Source organism: Equus caballus, chromosome 24 (assembly GCF_041296265.1).
Source record: "Equus caballus isolate H_3958 breed thoroughbred chromosome 24, TB-T2T, whole genome shotgun sequence".
Classification (NCBI taxonomy): domain Eukaryota; kingdom Metazoa; phylum Chordata; class Mammalia; order Perissodactyla; family Equidae; genus Equus; species Equus caballus.
In genome coordinates, this window is record NC_091707.1 from 35,293,143 (window position 1) to 35,310,988 (window position 17,846).

At 47.6% G+C, this 17,846-nt stretch overlaps 1 protein-coding gene across 3 annotated transcripts in view; it reads left to right on the forward strand.

The window, feature by feature from the left end:
* The window catches only part of CIPC (CLOCK interacting pacemaker), an 18,753-nt gene extending 2,665 nt beyond the window's left edge, over positions 1 to 16,088 (forward strand). For all 3 annotated transcript variants that reach the window (XM_001916581.5, XM_023628161.2, XM_014735739.3), the window contains exons 2-4: positions 4,007 to 4,194; positions 9,339 to 9,508; positions 12,534 to 16,088. In XM_001916581.5, coding sequence (XP_001916616.2) covers positions 4,059 to 4,194; positions 9,339 to 9,508; positions 12,534 to 13,421 — 1,194 coding nt within the window. In that variant the 5' untranslated portion in view covers positions 4,007 to 4,058 and the 3' untranslated portion in view covers positions 13,422 to 16,088. The remainder of the gene's footprint in view (positions 1 to 4,006; positions 4,195 to 9,338; positions 9,509 to 12,533) is intronic.
* Positions 16,089 to 17,846: the final 1,758 nt, after the last annotated feature.

A 17,846-nucleotide genomic window follows, 5' to 3' on the forward strand; every position in this document is an offset into this window, starting at 1 on the left:
TACTGGTCTCTCTGGGAACCTTTTGGACAACGTGCTACGTATGTACTTATAAGAGGCCCGATTAGGGTCAAGTCTGACACTTGGGAGCTTAAGTTGGAGGCCTTCTAATGCAGAGTCAGGCACGTGGGGGTCTGAGATGTTTGTAAAGCGGTGTTAGTGGTTTCCAGTCTGTGCCAGGCAGCTGAGATGGCTCAGCGGGTAGGAGCTTGGTAACCCAGTTTTCAACCCCTAGTCAGCTTATGAGCATCTACCTTTATTGTAAGATAATACCAAAGAGGAGGAAGAATCTTCTTGAGGTTTTCAGACTGCCATTGCACGGCCCTGGGTTTGAGAGCTCTGGTAGTAAATGCCATCACTGTCTGCTTCTCTCTTGTTGAGGGCCTCGTATGGAGCTGTGTATGAGTGGGTCGCTTGTTCACAGCCTCATTGATGTCCTCAGTGCCACTCCCTGGAGGGACTTGCTTCTCTCAGAGAAGAGAGGTCAAGGTGGCATGTAGCCCTTCATTCTCCATCCCACTTGAACCTCTCTGGGACACTAAGGCCTCCTGCTGCTTAAAGAGAACTTTACTTAGGACAGAGGCATTCATGTTTTTAGTCACTTTCACATGCAAAGTAGTCAAGTTACTATCCTATAGTAGATTATGTGTTCTTTATTTCCCACTGCCACCAATTCCCAGGATCTAAAATTTTTGCATCTGTACTCCTGTTAACCTGTTTGTCAACGTTTCAGTGTTTTGATTCCCCAATCAATATTGTCCTGCAAATTCTCTATGAGCCAGAATACATTGCTGTGTATCTTTAGCTCTGTTGACTACAGTTTAAAAACAGTAACAAGATCTTTTTTGTTGTCTCGTCACAAGGGTTGTAGAAGACTAGATTGGGATGCTTTATCTAAAATACCTGTAGGGGCCGGCCCCGCGGCCGAGTGGGTAAGTTCACGCGCTCCGCTTCTGTGGCCCAGGGTTTCACCGGTTCAGATCCTGGGCGTGGACATGGCACCGCTCATCAGGCCACGCTGAGGTGGTGCCCCACATAGCACAACCAGAAGGACCCACAACTGAAAATAGACAGCTATGGACTGGGGGGCTTTGGGGAGAAAAAGGAAAAAAAATAACCCGTAAAATAATCCATGTTTAGTAAGATACTAGGAAACTTTGTCAAGTTCTTAGTTAGTTGCAACATGAGCTGCCTCCCTCATCTGAATCAACAGCAGAGACAGACTCGAATAAGTCTGCCTGCCCATCCGCAAGCTACGTCTGCTTCCCTTTTGAATAAGCCTCCTGTTCACCTTCAGACAGTATTATTTCAGGAAAATGAAACTGTGCTCATTTGTTGAGTTTCATACAAAAGGCTTCTGATTTAATTAGAGATACAGTTTTACATTTTAGTCTACTTTTTCAACTGGATTGTCTGTGCTGTCACACTTCATAGCCATCCAACAGAGAGACGTTCCTTTTGCACAGTGCTGTGCGAGATGTGACAGTGCCATTGTGGATCTTTTATGCACACAGTACTAAACGTGACCTGTCAAAGAGTGCATGGTTACACATGGATTGAATGGGGATGCCAGTCCCCTTAAATGAGTTAGATATGGCATAAAATAATTTTTCCTTGGAACTATGCTTAAAATTAAAATCAGCATGTGTCCTCTTTAGTCCCCTTCTACTGAATGCAAAAGTCTGAGCGAGAAGGTCACTCAAGGATGCTCATAAGCATCCCTGTCTTCTGTTTATTTTGAATCCCTCCCCTGCTTCTGGAGTGGTTGATGTTCTTCACTAGATCCTGTCTTAGCGGGGATGTTCAGACGTGGCATTTCGGGGTATTCCAGGTGCAGTGCTGTTTGGCAGGGGCTCGTGTCTCCACTCAGAAGGACAAATGGATGGAGTCACGCATGTCTTCAGATGTTACCAGGCATTGCGTACACCTGCTGTCTCAGTCCATTCAGTCTGCTATAACAAAATGCCACAGACTGGGTAGCTTATAAACCACAGAAATTTATTTCTCACAGTTCTAGAGGGTGGTAGTCCGAGTTCAGAGTGCTGACGCAGTCCAGTGAGGGTCCTCTTCCGGGTCACAGACTTCTCACTGTCCTCTCCTGGTCGACCAGGCTACAGCTTTATAAGGCACTAATCCCATTTGTGAGGGTCCACTCTCATGACCTGAGCCCCTCCACAAGGCCCCAAATACCATCTTCTTTGGGGGTTAGGTTTCAACATATGAATTTGCAGGAACACAAACATTCAGCCCGTAGTACCCACCCAATTTTGTTAATGTCATTTTCTCTCTTGGCTGCCTCCTCTCTTGATCCCTGCAGTATGCTGTGTTCTTAGCATGCCAGCCTTATAGCTGCCGTTCCTTGGTGACCCTCATGGCCTTGTTAAAACATCTGGAAGGATCTCAGCCCCTGCCAGCCCTTTGAAGGGCTCATTTTTCTCATTCTTTGCACTGTTAGCCTAGTTCTGGATCTGCCATGGACAAGCTGTATGTCACTAGGGCAAATCTAGTCTTCTCTCCTGGGCTTCCGACTCGTACCTGTGACAGCCCGCCCAGCAGCTCCCTTGGACGACCCACTCGCTTCTTTCTACGTGGCCCAAACTGAACCAGCCTAGCCACCCTACCCAATCCCTTCTGTGCTCTTCTTGGGCTCCCTATCTTAGAAGATGGTACCGCCATCTACCCCCCAACATACGCTCACCAAGCCCCAGCAAGTCAGCCTCCTAATATGTCTCCACTGGCACCACCTCCGTTCGCCTGGACAACTGTGGTAGCACCCCGATAATCTCATTGCCGCTCTGGCCTCTCTCCACTTCAGTCTCAGTCCAGCATCCAAAATGCTTTTAAAATGCAAATTGATCATGTCAATCTTCTGGTTAAAATTTTTCCATGGTTTCCCAGTGCTCTTCGTACCCAGGTCTTTACGACACGGGTTACAATGCACTGCCTGTCCATCACCCACTGACCCCTCCAGTATCAGAGCATGACCTTCTCCACCCCCCGCGCTGTGCTCTGGCCTCCCTGGCCTTTCAGCTCTCAGAAGGTGTCAGGCTCCTTGCCCCCTTCGGGCCTCCACACTTGCCCCGTCCCCTTCCCTGGCTAACTCTCATCCTCCGGATCCCAGCTAGAGGTCACTGCCTCAGGGCAGCCTGCCCTTCCCTGTGCCCCCAGACTGTTAGCCCCTCCGCTTCAGAGCTCTTATCAAAATAGCAGTTAACTAATTGTATGGTTACTTGGTTCGTGTCTGTCTCTCTCTAGACCGAAGCTCCAGGAAGGTAGTGACCGTGTCCGTTCTGTTCACTCTGTCCCCAGTCCTAGCACAATGCCTGATTCAGAGCAGGCTCTTGAGAAATAGTTTTAAATGACTGAGTGTAACTTCTCTGAGCTCAGCTTCTTCCTCTGTAAAATGGGATGGCAGCTGAGGAGGCCCTCGTGAGGCTCAGGTGAGATAACGTGAATAGCAGCAATGTTACGGGCTTTTATACAATCACAGCTTGTTATTTGTGATCTTACTTGTGCAAAAAAGTGCTTTTTAGGGCAAAATGTAGCATGCGTATACAAGGAGTTGTTTTTACTCTGTTCAGTACCTCATCCAAAGAAGGAAAAGGTTAATTTGAGAAAGTGCACTATGGGAGGCAGCCTAAGTCAGGGCCCGCACTTGCAGCCTGGGAAAGCTGGCCTGTCCAGGTGGGCACGACCTCTCCTCCTTGGGGAGCAGGGGCTTAGTTACCCATTCCGAGAAGCCTGATCAGACGTGCCTTTGTTAGCAATTTACAAAGCTTCCACTGCATGTGGACGTGTGCCTTGAATCTAGAATGGAATCAGAGGGCAGCGAGAGGACAGTGACCTCCTCTGGGCAGAAACTCTTCTACTGTTGGTAAACTTTGAAGCCTCAGAAACTACAGAGGAAGTGGGCGAGGCCATGTCCTTTGCCCTGACTTCACTCACCATGTGGCTCACCTGCGCCAGCCCTCTGGGCAGTGGCTTCTTATGTAATTGTTGTTTTTCACAGGGCGATCCAGATGAAAAGAGTACTGATGAGTCCACTTCCGGCCTAGTAAAACATGGAGAGGAAAAACCCATCCAGAGAAGGCCCCAGAAGACTCTCGGCCAAGCTCGGCAAAGGTGCCGAGATGAAGAAAGTGGCCCGTCAACACGGTGTGGCAGCTGCTGAGTCAGATAAGGACTCTGGATTTTCAGGTTAAAAATGCTTTAGTCTTTCTACATTATAATGAGCGGTTTGCCTGAAAAACGTCCTCCCTAAACCCCATTTGTGTGATAAGGATGGAACGCTTTCACGTGCAGGATAAATAACTATCTGCTCTCTTAAAATAGTAATCCTGATGCCATATGGCAGGCTACCCATCAGAGTCACCTGGGCTCAGTTCCTTCCGAGGGAATGATCTTTCATCTTACATTTCCAGCTGTTACAAGTGGTTACTAGAAAAAGAGATTTAAATACTCATAATTCTGTTGTCTTAGCACCTTTTTCATAAGAATAGTTGCATTGCCGGAAGAAAAATACTATTGCATGTTGTCACCATGTAACAAATTAAACAAAAGTAGTGTATAGTCTAAGATAACGTTTTTGCTGAGAAAGTAATTTTGCTGGGTTTAAACACGTTTCCCCCACACCCATCCCGGCTGGTGTCTGTGCATTTTGCGTTTGGACTCTGAGCCCCCACCCCGTTCCAAACCTGCGAATCTCTGAGAGACAAGAAAGTAGCACAGTTTTCCTCACTAGTTTGTCCTGAACCCTCCTGAAAGCGCTAGCTGCATGCCCAGTGAATCTTGACTTTTGTGCTGAGGCTCTCTTTAATTTCCAGATTTGAGGGTCGTGATTTGAATATGGCTCTAGTGTCAACATCTTTGGTCCAGGGGATACAGAGGGCTGATGCCAGGGGACTCTGGCTGGGTCAGCATCCTGAGAGTAGAGCCCTCTCCTAGAGGAAATTTATACAGTCTCGCCTCCCAGAGACTAATCAGTCCGTCTTGTTGATTTGTTAATTTGTAGTGAGAAATGCAGCTGTTAGGAAGACTAGAGAGCTCTCATCCTTAGATTGGTGTATTTTCTCCCTGTAGGCATGCTGCGTGAGAAGCCGAATTATAAATAGACTGTTGCTGAGAGAGGAACAGCACAGACCCACCAAGGGATTAGAATAAGGACAGTCCAGGGAAGGGCTGGCCAACTGGTAGCCCTTTGGGTTTTCCTCTCTGTTTCTTGGCAGTTTCCCAAGCTTGTCTCATCATAAGGCTCCTCTGAGGCATCTGTGAAACACACTGGTCGAGACCCTTCTCCTGGAGACGGATGGCGAGGGTCTGCAGTGTGGGTTCTATTTTCTCTGCAAGTGCCTCTGGTGACCTGTGTGATTAGACAGGTTTCAGAAGTGTTGCAGGCCTAGTGTCTCTTTGTTTTCTTTTAACATCGTGTTTGTTTTTCATCTGTTTTTTGTATCATGCAGGTAATACATGCTCATTATAGAAGCCTAGAAGTTTAGGAACCTGCAAAATAAACATTATCCATAACCCTAGCACCTGTTATTCCTGGTGCTGTTGACATTTTGGCACTTCTCCGTCCGGCAACTTCAACTTTGTCAGGCCAGTTGTCTTGTAGAATGTCCCAAAGTCTGGATAGTTCTTCTAGTGGTCTCTTTATTCTCTAAGTAGAAGTGCCTTAAAAAGTATTGTGCTGTTCAAACATATGGTGGTATTAAAAATGATCAAACTCAGGGCTGGCCGCATGGCCTAGTGGTTAAGTTTGGCCCACTCTGCTTCAGTGGCCCGGGTTCAGTTCCTGGGCCCAGACCTACACCACTCATCGGCAGCCGTGCTTAGGTGCGACCCACATACAGAATAGAGGAAGATTGGCAATCGATGTTAGCTCAGGGTGAATCTTCCTCAGCAAAACAAAAACAAAAACCCGCAAAACTCATTATGCCCCAGAAAGTGGCCCCAGTGAATGTGTCCGGGCACTCCCGCTCCAGGTGCCAGTGATTTCATCACCGCCTGAGTTATCATTCCAGCTACCTTGGAATATGATGCCATTTGCAAAACCAAGATAGTTTTTTCCATTTCAATTATTTTCCTAACTTTATATTTTGAAAAATTTCAAAGCTATACAAAAGTGAATGAATACCACAGATATCTTTCTTTCAGATCCACTGAGTGATACCATTTTGCTATATTTGCTTTATCTCTCTCAACAGACACACATTTTATATATGTATATATTTATATGTGCTGAACTGTTTGAAAATAAGTTGCAAACACTTGACATTTTATCCCTAAGTTCTTTTGTGTGAATCTCCTAAAATACCATTTTTTTTTACATAAGTGCATTATCAGTATACCCAAGCAAGAAATTTAATGTCAATATAGTTATTAATTACCTACAGTCCACATTCCCATTTTTCCCCTTGTTCCAGTAGCGTCATTTATAGCTGTCTGTCTTTTTGTCTGTCTGTCTGGGATCCGGGATCCAGTTGAGGCTTGTGCATTTCGTTTAGTTGTCCTGTCTTTTCAGTCTTATTTAGTCTAGAACAGCTCCCTCATTGTCCCTTCTCTTCCTGTTTTTCGTTCTTTTTTAATGATATTGACATCTTCGAATGAATTAGGCCTGTTCTTTTGTAGAATGTCTACAGTCTGGATTTTTCTGGCAGTTTTCCCTTATTAGAATCAGGATAAACAGGGGCCTCGTCTGGTGGCACAGCAGTTAAGTTCTTGTGCTCTGCTTCCACAGCCCGAGGTTCCCTAGTTCGGATCCCAGGCATGGACTGATGCACTGCTTTTTGGTTTTTTTTGGGGTTTTTTTTTTTTTTGAGGAAGATTAGCCCTCAGCTAACTACTGCCAGTCCTCCTCTTTTTGCTGAGGAAGACTGGCCCTGAGCTAACATCCGTGCCCATCTTCCTCTACTTTATATGTGGGACACCTACCACAGCATGGCTGCCAAGTGGTGCCATGTCTGCACCCGGGATCCGAACCAGCGAACCCCGGATCGAGCCATGCTGTGGCAGGTGTCCCACATGTAAAGTAGAGGAAGATGGACACGGGTGTTAGCTCAGGGTAGTCTTCCTCAGCAAAAAGAGGAGGATCGGCGACAGATGTTAGCTCAAGGCTAATCTTCCTCAGGGGGGAAAAACACTCAGGATAAACTATTTTTTTGAGAAGGACTGGCCCTGAGCTAACATCTGTGCCCATCTTCCTCTACTTTATAGGTGGCACGCCTGCCACAGCATGGCTTGATAAGTGGTGCCTAAGTCCACACCCAGGATCCGAACCAGCAAAACCGCTAGCCACTAAAGCAGAGTGTGTGAACTTAACTGCTATGCCACCGGGCCAGCCCCGGGATAAACATTTTTTACCAGAATACTACGTTTTTTATGCTGTGTCTTTCCCATTGCAACACATAAGCAGACTTCTAAGTTTGTCTTATTCTTGGCGATGCTCTCGTTGATCTTGCTTAAGGTAGTGTGTAAGCGAATACCAGATTTCTTTATGGTAAAAGTACCCTTTTCTCTTCGTAGTTAAGTAATTTACGGTTTGATACTTTGAGATTGTGTGACTATCATGTCCGCAGCAAACTCTTGACCAGTGGGTTTAGCTTCCATTGGTGATCGTTGCCTGAATCGGTTACCTCGTTTCTGGTCTACAGGTGATAATCTCTTCTGTCGTTCCTCGTACGTTTCGTTAGCGGACATTCGTTCGTACAGAAGCGCTTTCCCTGCTCTGCCCTCTTCTTTGAGTATCTCTGTGGATTCGTTGGAGTTCTTTTGTAATTCAGTTTGATGCTCAGATTGTCCCACATCTGCCCACTGGGAGTCACTTCTCGATAGCTCCTGTGTCTTTTTGAGGTGTCGCCATTTGTGCTTGAGCATTTCCACGCTTTCTGAGACAATAAGATGTCCAGCTCATCTCATACTTCCCTGCCAAAGACTTGGAATCAGCTGTTTCTCCAAGGAGCCCTGGTTTCCTTTTTGTGCAGAATGGCATTTAGAAAGCCAGATCCAGCACTAGGCCTGCACTGCTCCTGAGGTCCTTTGTTTTGGTCCTAATGGTTCGTGACTTGAGGTGCACATTTGAGTTAGTACTTGTGGTGCTGTGTGAAACCCACCTGCCTGGGCACCAGATACATCAATTCAGTAGATGGAGGGGAGGACCCCAAAATCTGTACTGTCTAAAAAGCCTCACTGGAGATTCTGATTAAATACAAGCATTGAGGGGCCGCCCCGGTGGCGCAGCGGTTAAGTTAGCACGTTCCGCGTTGGTGGCCCGGGATTCGCCGGTTCGGATCCTGGGTGCGGACATGGCACCGCTTGGCAAGCCATGCTGTGGTAGGTGTCCCACATATAAAGTAGAGGAAGATGGGCACAGATGTTAGCTCAGGGTCAGTCTTCCTCCTCAAAAAGAGGAAGATTAGCAGCAAATGATAGCTCAGGGCTAATCTTCCTCAAAAAAAAAAAAATACAAGCGTTGACAGTGGCACTCACTTAAGTTGTAGTCACGCTCCAGTCCTGCCTTGTCCAGGCTCCTTTGAGGTTCCTGATGAGCATTTAGGGGGTCACCAGACCCCTCACTGGCGGTTCCCGCAGTCTCTCGGTTGACTCCAGTAGGTGGCTAATTAAGTCCTTTCTCTTGGATCTCACGTAGGAAAGCTTATTTTCTTTGCGTTGGAGACTTGCCTCTGTCTGTCGCCCATTGTGCAGGATCCCCAGCAGGCACACTCCACGTGCATTTAGGACACCAACAAAGGAGGTGCTGAACTGGGCGGAGGGGCTAACAAAGAAAGACATTTTTAACTTCAGCCTTGATGAACTTTTCCAGAATTTTACAATTAGAAAACTTAAGAAGAAGCTATTCTAATTTTAGCATGGATGTACAATTTGAGGTTTAGAGGTTGGTTTTGTTCTTCTTGTTATAATTACATCTTGTGGTGCCCAGAGCCTCTGAAGGTCTTAACCCTGCGCCAGTTTGCACGCACTCCCCTCCCCTTTCAACAGCAGATTCTTGAAGGAAATGAGCTGTGTTTGAAGGCTTCAACCCCTGTCTCCTGTAGCTGGTGATGATTGCTGTCACTGAGCCCTAATTGATGCAGGCTTTTGTCTGTGAGAGTGTTAGGAAGTCTGCTGTCCTAGGGCAGTAATTCAGTCTTTTGAGGTGGGAGGGATAATTTTGGATCCTATTGAGAATCCAGTGAAAGCTAAAGACCCTCTCCTCAGAAAAATTCACAAAGACACAGATCACAAATGTTCCGTTCAATTTCGAGGGGTCCATGGCTTCCTAGGAGGCCCCGTTAAGAGCCCCTAGCCTGGAGCCTGAGTGAACTAACCATTCTTCTGCCCACCAGATGGGAGCTCAGAATGTCTGAGCTCGGCAGAGCAGATGGAGTCGGAGGACATGCTGAGCGCCTTAGGCTGGAAGCGAGAAGACAGGCCAAGGCAGAGCTCCAAGACGGCCAGCAGTGCCTTCCCGGCACTGTCCCCCATGGTCGTCATGAAGAACGTGCTGGTCAAACAGGTGAGCAGGCCCGATAGCTTCTAACGTCTGCGCGAGTGAGAGTTTCTGAGTTGCTGTGTGCAGAGCCCCCCCACCGCCACCAAGGGGAGAGTCTCGCAGCAGCCCACGAGCAGCACAGCGAGGCGCACCTCTCTCCTGGGAGGGGGCTTTCCCTTCGACTGCCGACAGTGCTTGAAAAAGGAATACAAGAATCATGACATGTGTTCTCGTTTTCCAGACAGTAAGACTGTTTTATTTCTGTACTCCTAGTCTGTCCAAAGGGACTCCAGAACACTTTAGTGATGTGTAAAGGAACCAAGCAGAAATGTCATAACTTCCGTGGTGCCTTCTAATACATGGCAGAATTTAGAGTGGAAACAAAAGCTCTCTTTCAATTTGACTTGCCCTGGGGATTTAGATATGTGGGATGCATTTATTTGTTTGAGGATTAGAGGCAGTTTCCATGTTTCTCATGTCACATTCTGAGCACTTTCTTAGTCATCAGTCAAAGCTGATGTCATTAGTGAGAAAGCAGCTCGCTGGCTTCAGATGGCTGTCCCGGCAGAGTCCACACAGCATTGCGGTGGAGTTGAAGAATACCCTGTTGTTTAGCTATGAAAGAAGATTTAGGTGAAAATCTAAGCTAAGCCCCATGTTTGAAACCGAGAACTCAGTCATGTGAACTTGGTTAAAGAACCTTTAACTTCTCCCTGCTTTGCTCTGAAATAGACCCATTCTCACCTGGGTCCGCTGAGGAGGCTGCTTGAAGCTAGTGAAGTTTGAAGTCTGGCTTTATGTTGCTGACCTCTCCACCCTGGGTGGAAGAATATGGCTGCGACCTGACAGGGACCCTTAGAGTTTCAACTATTACCTAGTTATTTTTGAGGAGCACAAACTGATTTTCAACAAGGCAACCTGGGGAGTTTGGGAAAAGAATTGGAAGATTTTTGCCTGGCAAATCACATCTCAGTGGGAAGCACAGCTCTCCCTGTTGAGATGAAGAGAGATAATAAAGACGTGAGATGGAGCCCAAGTCTGGTGGTCCCGGCCCCACCAGAGCTGCTACCCCCTGATCTCGGGCCTCTGTGCTCACTTGCCTTCTTCGTTAGAGGCGAGGCTGGCGGCTCTGGAGGGAGGGCTGAGAACAGGCTGAGGGCTGAGGAGGCTTTTCCAGGAGCTGCATTCTCAGGACAGAGACAGCTGGGAAGGCTGCTGGGCTGATGAGGAGATAGGAGGCTTGGGGGTGGGCTGACCTGGTGGAGTAGTCCAGGAGTTTAGTTTTGTTTTTTCACACATGCTAGAATCCAGCACACTTTAGAATTAAAATAACAATGTACTTAAAAAAAATCTCTGCATCTCGTGTAAGACCTTGCTTATTGCTGCTTAGTTTTAGGTATTTTTCTTTTGAGGTCTGGTTCCAGTTCTGCCCCGGACTGTGATGTTGCACACAGTTACTTACCCACCATGGACTTAAGTTTCCTCATCTTTACCATGAAGGCTTTATGTGAAATGACTCCGAGATCCTATCCAGGTCTAAAATCTTGTCCCGTATGCCCCTAGATAATTTCAGCATGAATAATACATTGTAAAATCTCATACTAGAACAAGTAAGCTAAGCAGCTCTTAGGGCAGTGGGTAGAGCAGTGGCGTTAGGAAGAACAGTCCAGTGAGAGCATCTTGGGAAAGCAGTGACTGGATATTTTCTGGATCCGTTTGCCTCGTAGGCCCACCCTTAGGGTGTGAGTGACCAGGGGGCAGCCTGAAGTTTTGCTTCTGCCTGAGCAGGACTAGGTGATCTCTGCTTAGAAGGAACCCTGATTTTGGATCTCCTCTGACAGGGAAGTGCAGTTGCTAGGCCTGGCATTGTTTGCTTACGAACATCCCAGAGTATATTTAAACATCAAGAGGACTCCAGAACGGACTCCCCAGGTCATCCCAGCCTTCGCACAGGAGATGATTTACAGTTGGCCTAAAGTTCCTAGCCAGGCGTCCAGGAAGCTGAAATGTGTGCAAAACGGTGTGCACGTGTGGAAGATAGTCCATAGCCTTCTTCAGCTAAATCGAAGGACCCCACCAAGGAGCAGAAGCTCTGCCAGGCTCTCTCTGCCAGCCTCATCTACACTCATATCTTTGGGACCGAGTTGGAACTGGACTGGCTGTTAAATATTAGAGACAAGTAGCCATGCCCTTCTCTATCAGACTTCCATCTGAATCAATGCTTTAATTAGAAATGAAAATGTCTAACTGAGGAGTAATAAAACAAAGGCAGAACAGCAGAATGTTTACGATGGGTTTTAGAGTCAGACATAGGATGGAATCCTAGCTCCATCACTTAGTAGCTTGGTGACTTAAAGCAAGTTATTTCAGCTTTCCAAGCCTTAGTTTCCTATTTGTGAAGGGAAATGACAACTACCTCATGAGGGCGTATGGAGATTTAATGAGACAGCCCACATAGAACGTCACACAGTGCCAGCCCGTAGGAGCAGCAATACACGGCGGCTATGGTTCTCTTGAATGGGTTTATGGTTGCTGGGTGTCCCTGCCTTGAAATGGGGTCCATGGATTCCTGACATGATGTAACTTTAATCAGAAGTTGTTTTCAGGTACAAGAGGTTCCAGATGTAAGTAAATGGAGATAGACTTTGGGGTGAAGTCACACTTATAGGCTTGAGATTAGCACATTTTAACATGTGCCAGGAAATCCTACTATCTCTATTTTATGGCCTCAGTTGTGACCTTAACTATGTCAGTACTTCACCTACCTACAATTTCTTTTTCTGAATGATAGCACTTGAATAAAAATAGATGTTTCTCCCAGTTTTCCCTTAGCAAAAGTAAAAAAAAAAATTACACCGTCAGACCCAAATGGATTTTCAAGCCGCATCTCCAGTCCTGTTCTTGAGAAGGGCTGCCCTCTAGGTGAGGGAAGCGCTGTGCTTGAAATGGTTGTGAATGTCCGCGTGTCTGCTTTGCTCCTTTGACGGAAGCCCGCGCGTCTGTCCTTTCAGCGGGTAACGCGTCACCTGCTCTTCTCCCTTTGTTTCAGGGCAGCAGCGCGTCCCAGCCCCAGTCGTGGACGGTCCAGCCCTCCTTTGAAGTCATCTCAGCGCAGCCACAGCTCTTATTCCTGCACCCGCCCGTGCCGCCTCCTGTTAGCCCATGTCACACTGGCGAGAGAAAGTCAGACTCCAGGAACTACTTGCCCATTCTCAATTCCTATACCAAAATAGCCCCACACCCAGGCAAAAGGTGCTTCAGCCCCGAAGAGAGAGGAGAGAGTGGCACGCAGAAGAAGATCTGCGCTGAGAGACTCGGGCCGAGCCTGTCTTCCAGTGAGCCGACCAAGCCTGGTGCTGTGCCGTCCAGGCCCCCAGCTCCCGTGCCCCCCAGTGCCAAGCTTGCCGAGGACTCAGCCCTGCAGGGGGTGCCCTCACAGGTGGCAGGCGGAAGTCCTCAGACTCTTCAGCCAGTGTCCAGCAGCCACGTGGCTAAAGCTCCCAGTCTGACCTTTGCGTCCCCTGCCAGTCCTGTCTGCGCATCAGACAGCACCCTGCATGGGTTAGAGAGCAGCTCCCCGCTCTCGCCGCTGTCGGCTAATTACAGCTCGCCTCTCTGGGCCGCCGAGCACCTCTGCCGCAGCCCGGATGTCTTTTCAGAGCAGCGGCAGAGCAAACACCGGCGCTTTCAGAACACCCTGGTGGTCCTGCACAAGTCCGGGTTGCTGGAGATCACTTTGAAAACCAAGGAATTGATTCGTCAGAACCAGGCAACTCAGGTGGAACTAGACCAGCTAAAGGAGCAGACCCAGCTGTTTATAGAGGCCGCCAAGAGCAGGGCTCCTCAGGCCTGGGCCAGGCTGCAGGCGTCTTTAACATCCGGGTCCAGTCATGCTGGCAGTGACCTGGAAGCACTCTCTGATCACCCAGACATATAGCTCAGAAGGCACGTTTTCCTGTGACTTGAGTGGTTCTTTAACTCTTTTGCTGTTATCTTATTCCCATTTCCTGAAACTTATGTAAGAGCTTTCCTTCTAAACTTAAACTATTCAGCAGTTCACGTATGAAGCCACATGCCAGTACCTGGCTGCTGTCTTAACCTGTGGTCTATGCACAGTTTACTATGTCTCTGTTCCACTGAGGACCTCAGATTCGGAGTGTCCTCAAGTTCCTTTTCCCTAGCCTTCAGGCACTTAGATGGTTCACAGGGCAGAGGAGGAGAGATGACTGTGTGGGGCTCTTCCAGCTGTCACCTCCCACCATCCCACCCACTCACTGTGATCAAGGGTGAGTGACACGGATGAATGTACAGAGCGGCACCTGTCAAGCCAGGGAGTAGGTGACTTAAGGATCCCTTCATGGCTCTGCCCTTGAACGTCTTAGTCACAGAGGAAAATAAGAGGCAGTGCGTTTGGGTGAAACCTGAAGTGCTTTGGGCACAGGTTGGGCTGGGGGTGCCAGCACTTAATCACTTAAAGCTTTGTTTTCTTAGACGTGGAAGTCAAGGGGAAAGGGCTGTACCGTCTGACTCTACACCTTAGTCACAAGCCAGGCTTCTCTTCACTTAAACTGGTGGGCAGAATCCTTCAGATTTTTAAGTGTGGAATGGATTCAGTACCATCTGGAATTACAGTTGATGAGTTGCTTTTCTGACTTAGAGTCTGAGAAAGCAGACAGGGCCGGCATCTCTTGTCAGGAGCCGGAAGATTTTGGTAATTTATGCCTTCTTTCCCTTTCTTCTTTTGGGACAATGCAACCTGTTTTATGTATGAAAATCTTAAAGATGGCTTCCTGGTTCCTGAGAGTGTAATGTAAGTTAACCCTCTTCTGCCCCCTTTGTTTTACTTTTGTTTTTATAAAGGGAAAGAAGTGATTATGATGCCTGATAAACTTGGAATTAAAGTCATCCTGAGGTTATGAAATATAAGTCCACAAAAAATTGGAAAGCGTTCTTATCCGTTTTCTCTTCACACCCGAAGTTTCCACGTGTCCGTGCGGTGCGTGGTGACGTGGAGCGGCTGTTGTGCGAGTCGCGTTTGTGTCTTGCATTGGATTTTGGCAGCAAAGCCAGAGGGATAGTGTTGGTTCTGTGAAGTTCATCTAGAAATGGAGAATCTGATGAGAATTTCCAGATGGTACACATTCTTCCAGCTTCCTTGTAAAGGTAAACTGCTTAGATTTCTAAGTGGTATTGTTTCACACTTTCTATCCTCTTATTCTAAAATCTCATCCTCTTGAAAATCTTTGTACAAATTACCTTAATAAGAAGTTCTGTATGACCAGCCTCATCTTTTCTCCAAGGAAAATCTTCTTGAAATTCTACCAAGGCCAGAAGCTAACGCTCGTATTTACTAGGTAGTTGTAACTCTGATGTAGGCAGGTTGCCTGCACTTTGTTCTCAACTGTGTATGATTTAGATCGGACCGATTTAGAAATAAACAGTTCGAGATGGTAATAAAAATCCCGAGATGCTCCTGGTCGCTGTAGGATAGTAGTGATCTGCCATTGGCTTTCTGAAAGAGTCTGAGGGATCGGAGCGAGTATGTCGCTAAGCAGACGCAGCTCCTTGGAACAGTCTGCCCTTGGCCCACTCCCCGTGCCCCCCCGACTCTCTGGGGTACCACAGCATCTCTGCTCTGCGCACCATGCGAGGAAGCTTCCTTTTTGGCAGAATATGTTTGGCAGGAAAGCTCTGGAGACAGGTGCATTCAGAACAGCCTGGGCACCAGTCATGAGCCTTACTGAGTGTCAAAAATCTGCACACACTTGCTGAGAACCAAATTTATTCCATCGGAAAACCCTCTGTGGCGCTCTGTGCCTCTTGGCCGCTTCTTCCTAGATTAAGGTTTGCCGTTTCCCTTCCTGTCACAGTAAAAGATGATGAAAGCCGTCATTGCTCCTCACTGCTGAGGGGCAGGGAGAAGCAGCGCCCCCAGTCCGCCCCCGCCGGCTCTTTGCTGAACTTGTAAGCTGGTGCGGAAGCCCATCTAGGCTGTTAGCATGGGTGTTCTTTCCCTGGAGGAGCTGTTAGCAGAAGGAGCCAAGTAGAGAAGCTAGATCTTGGAAGGTGAGATCCACTGAGGCTAGCAGACGTTTGGGGCCAGAAGCCAGATCGGCAAACGGAGGAGCGTCGGGGTTGAGCAGGAAGGTCGGCTGGCTGCACAGGCTGTAAGTAGGACTGGTCTTGGCAGTGCATGCTCTGGTCTGGTGTCGCGCGCTGTGGCGGAGCTGCCGCGTTCTGAGGTGAGAAGGCGTTCTTAGCACACACCAACCCTCAGGAGAACTCCTGGCAGATCTTGTTGGCAGTGTTGAAACACATCTAGAAAAAGCTGCGGGTTGAATTGGCTATGGGAATGGAGTTTAATGACGTTTGTAATTTATTACACTCTCATTGCTTTTTATTCATTATAGTATTGTCTGACTTTTTTCTACTATGACTCCTTCAGAAAAGTAACTCTCGTGCACATATTGAAGTGTTTTTCCTGCTATGAATTCTTTAGGATAGAGATTTATTTACCAAATGTGAATTCTTTTGGAGAAGTATGAAGTTTTGTAGAAATTGACTGTGAAATGTCAGAGAAAAATAAAAGTCACTTACTTGAAAACTATTGGGCCTTTTTGCTTTATAACTGCTTAAAAATACTAAGTGAAATCTAGAGTAAATATTTGACTCGATTTAAGTTTCAAACCTGTGTACTCACGTCCTTTGGGAATGTTGGGCTGAGATACTGAACTCATGGAAATGCCTCCTTCAGCCTTTGACCAGTGTCCTGACAGGAACTGCAGGTGGGCGAGCCGTCCGGGTCCCTGGAGGCTTGGAGGTTCGGACGGGGGAGGTTGGGAGGAGTGAGAGGAGGACACAATCCAATGATTTCTTCCATCGGATCTGACAATTTCACAAGTGGAGTTTGTCTCCTGGGATAAACTAAAGCCACATTAGGTGCAGTTCTGTGTACCACAGGAAGGTCCTTAGCAGGCACATGTCCCTGCCTTCCTCCAGGCTGCTTGGAGTTGACTGCCACCCTGCCAACGCTCTGCTCCTCCTCGTCAATCCTCCCCTAGAGCCGCTGAGCGGGGAGATGCCTGGGGGGAGATGCCTGGAGTCCTCCTGCTCCCCGAGCCAGCCAGGACGCCCTCCCGGGACTTTTAAGACACTGCAGAAATAAAAAGCTTACCCTCATTTAAAGGTCTAAAGGGTTGCCATAGTCGAGTTCTTACAGCATTATTTCTGTGCTACACAATTTTCTAAGTAACTTTTAAAAATATGGCCGTAAGTCCATCAAGATGAAATAAAAATGAGTAAAGGTGGCTAGAGAAGGTCCCTCCTGAAAGAGCGCCATCCTTCCACAAGAGGGACCCCAGAGCAGCGAGGCACACACCTGGCCCCGGCCGGGCTGAGCAGGGCACAGTTGCTTGAGTTTGTAGCCCTGGCCCCTTGGCTCGATTCCCGTACGTGGAAATACTCATCTACCCAGGACACGTGTTCGCAGACATGCCTGTGTGATCCACGTCTTTATGGCAGCACTGCAGACTGTACCGTGTGAAGGGGTCTAAGACCTGCGTGCACTTGCCGCATCTGTTCCTCACTAACTGGTGACTTTGGATAAGTCACTGACCCCCTCTAGGTGTCACTCCTCTCAGCTGAGTAATGAAGAATTGGAATTGGTTCTGTCTGTGGTTCATCCCAGCTCCATCTGTTTGTAAGATCTATAGCTGTGTTACAGGTGAGCTATAAAATAAACAGATTAAATTTTTTAAAAACCTGGGGTGCCTGAGAGTAGGTTCCGAGCGCTCTGGTTACGTGGCGGTGTGTTACAGTACTCTGCCGGCCTTTAACTTACTGTATGGGACTCTGGGAGAGGCGTTCGGCCAGTCTGCCTTGGCTTTGCCTTTCTTACCTGGTTGCAGCTAACATGGATTCACTAATTCCCATATAACAGACTGCTCTCAAACAATTATTAGCCCCAAAGGAGAATAATTTGGAGCTGAATCATGTCCTTTCCTAGTCAGTCAGCTGCTAACAGCTCTTTCCTTTCATCTGAAATGAAGGATGTAACTGGTTTTCTACTTTGGACAGTAGGTCAATCAGCTTTTATTTCCTTCCAGATTTCTCTCCCTGCAACCAGGGAAGATGCTTCTGTGTGTGTTGTAAGGAGCCTCTTGGGTTGATTTACCATTATTTTGTTGTTGTTGTTGTTGTTGTTGTTGTTGTTTTGGAGGAAGATTAGCCCTCAGCTAACTACTGCCAGTCCTCCTCTTTTTGCTGAGGAAGCCTGGCTCTGAGCTAACATCCGTGCCCATCTTCCTCTAGTTTATATGTGGGACGCCTACCACAGCATGGCTGCCAAGCAGTGCCATGTCCG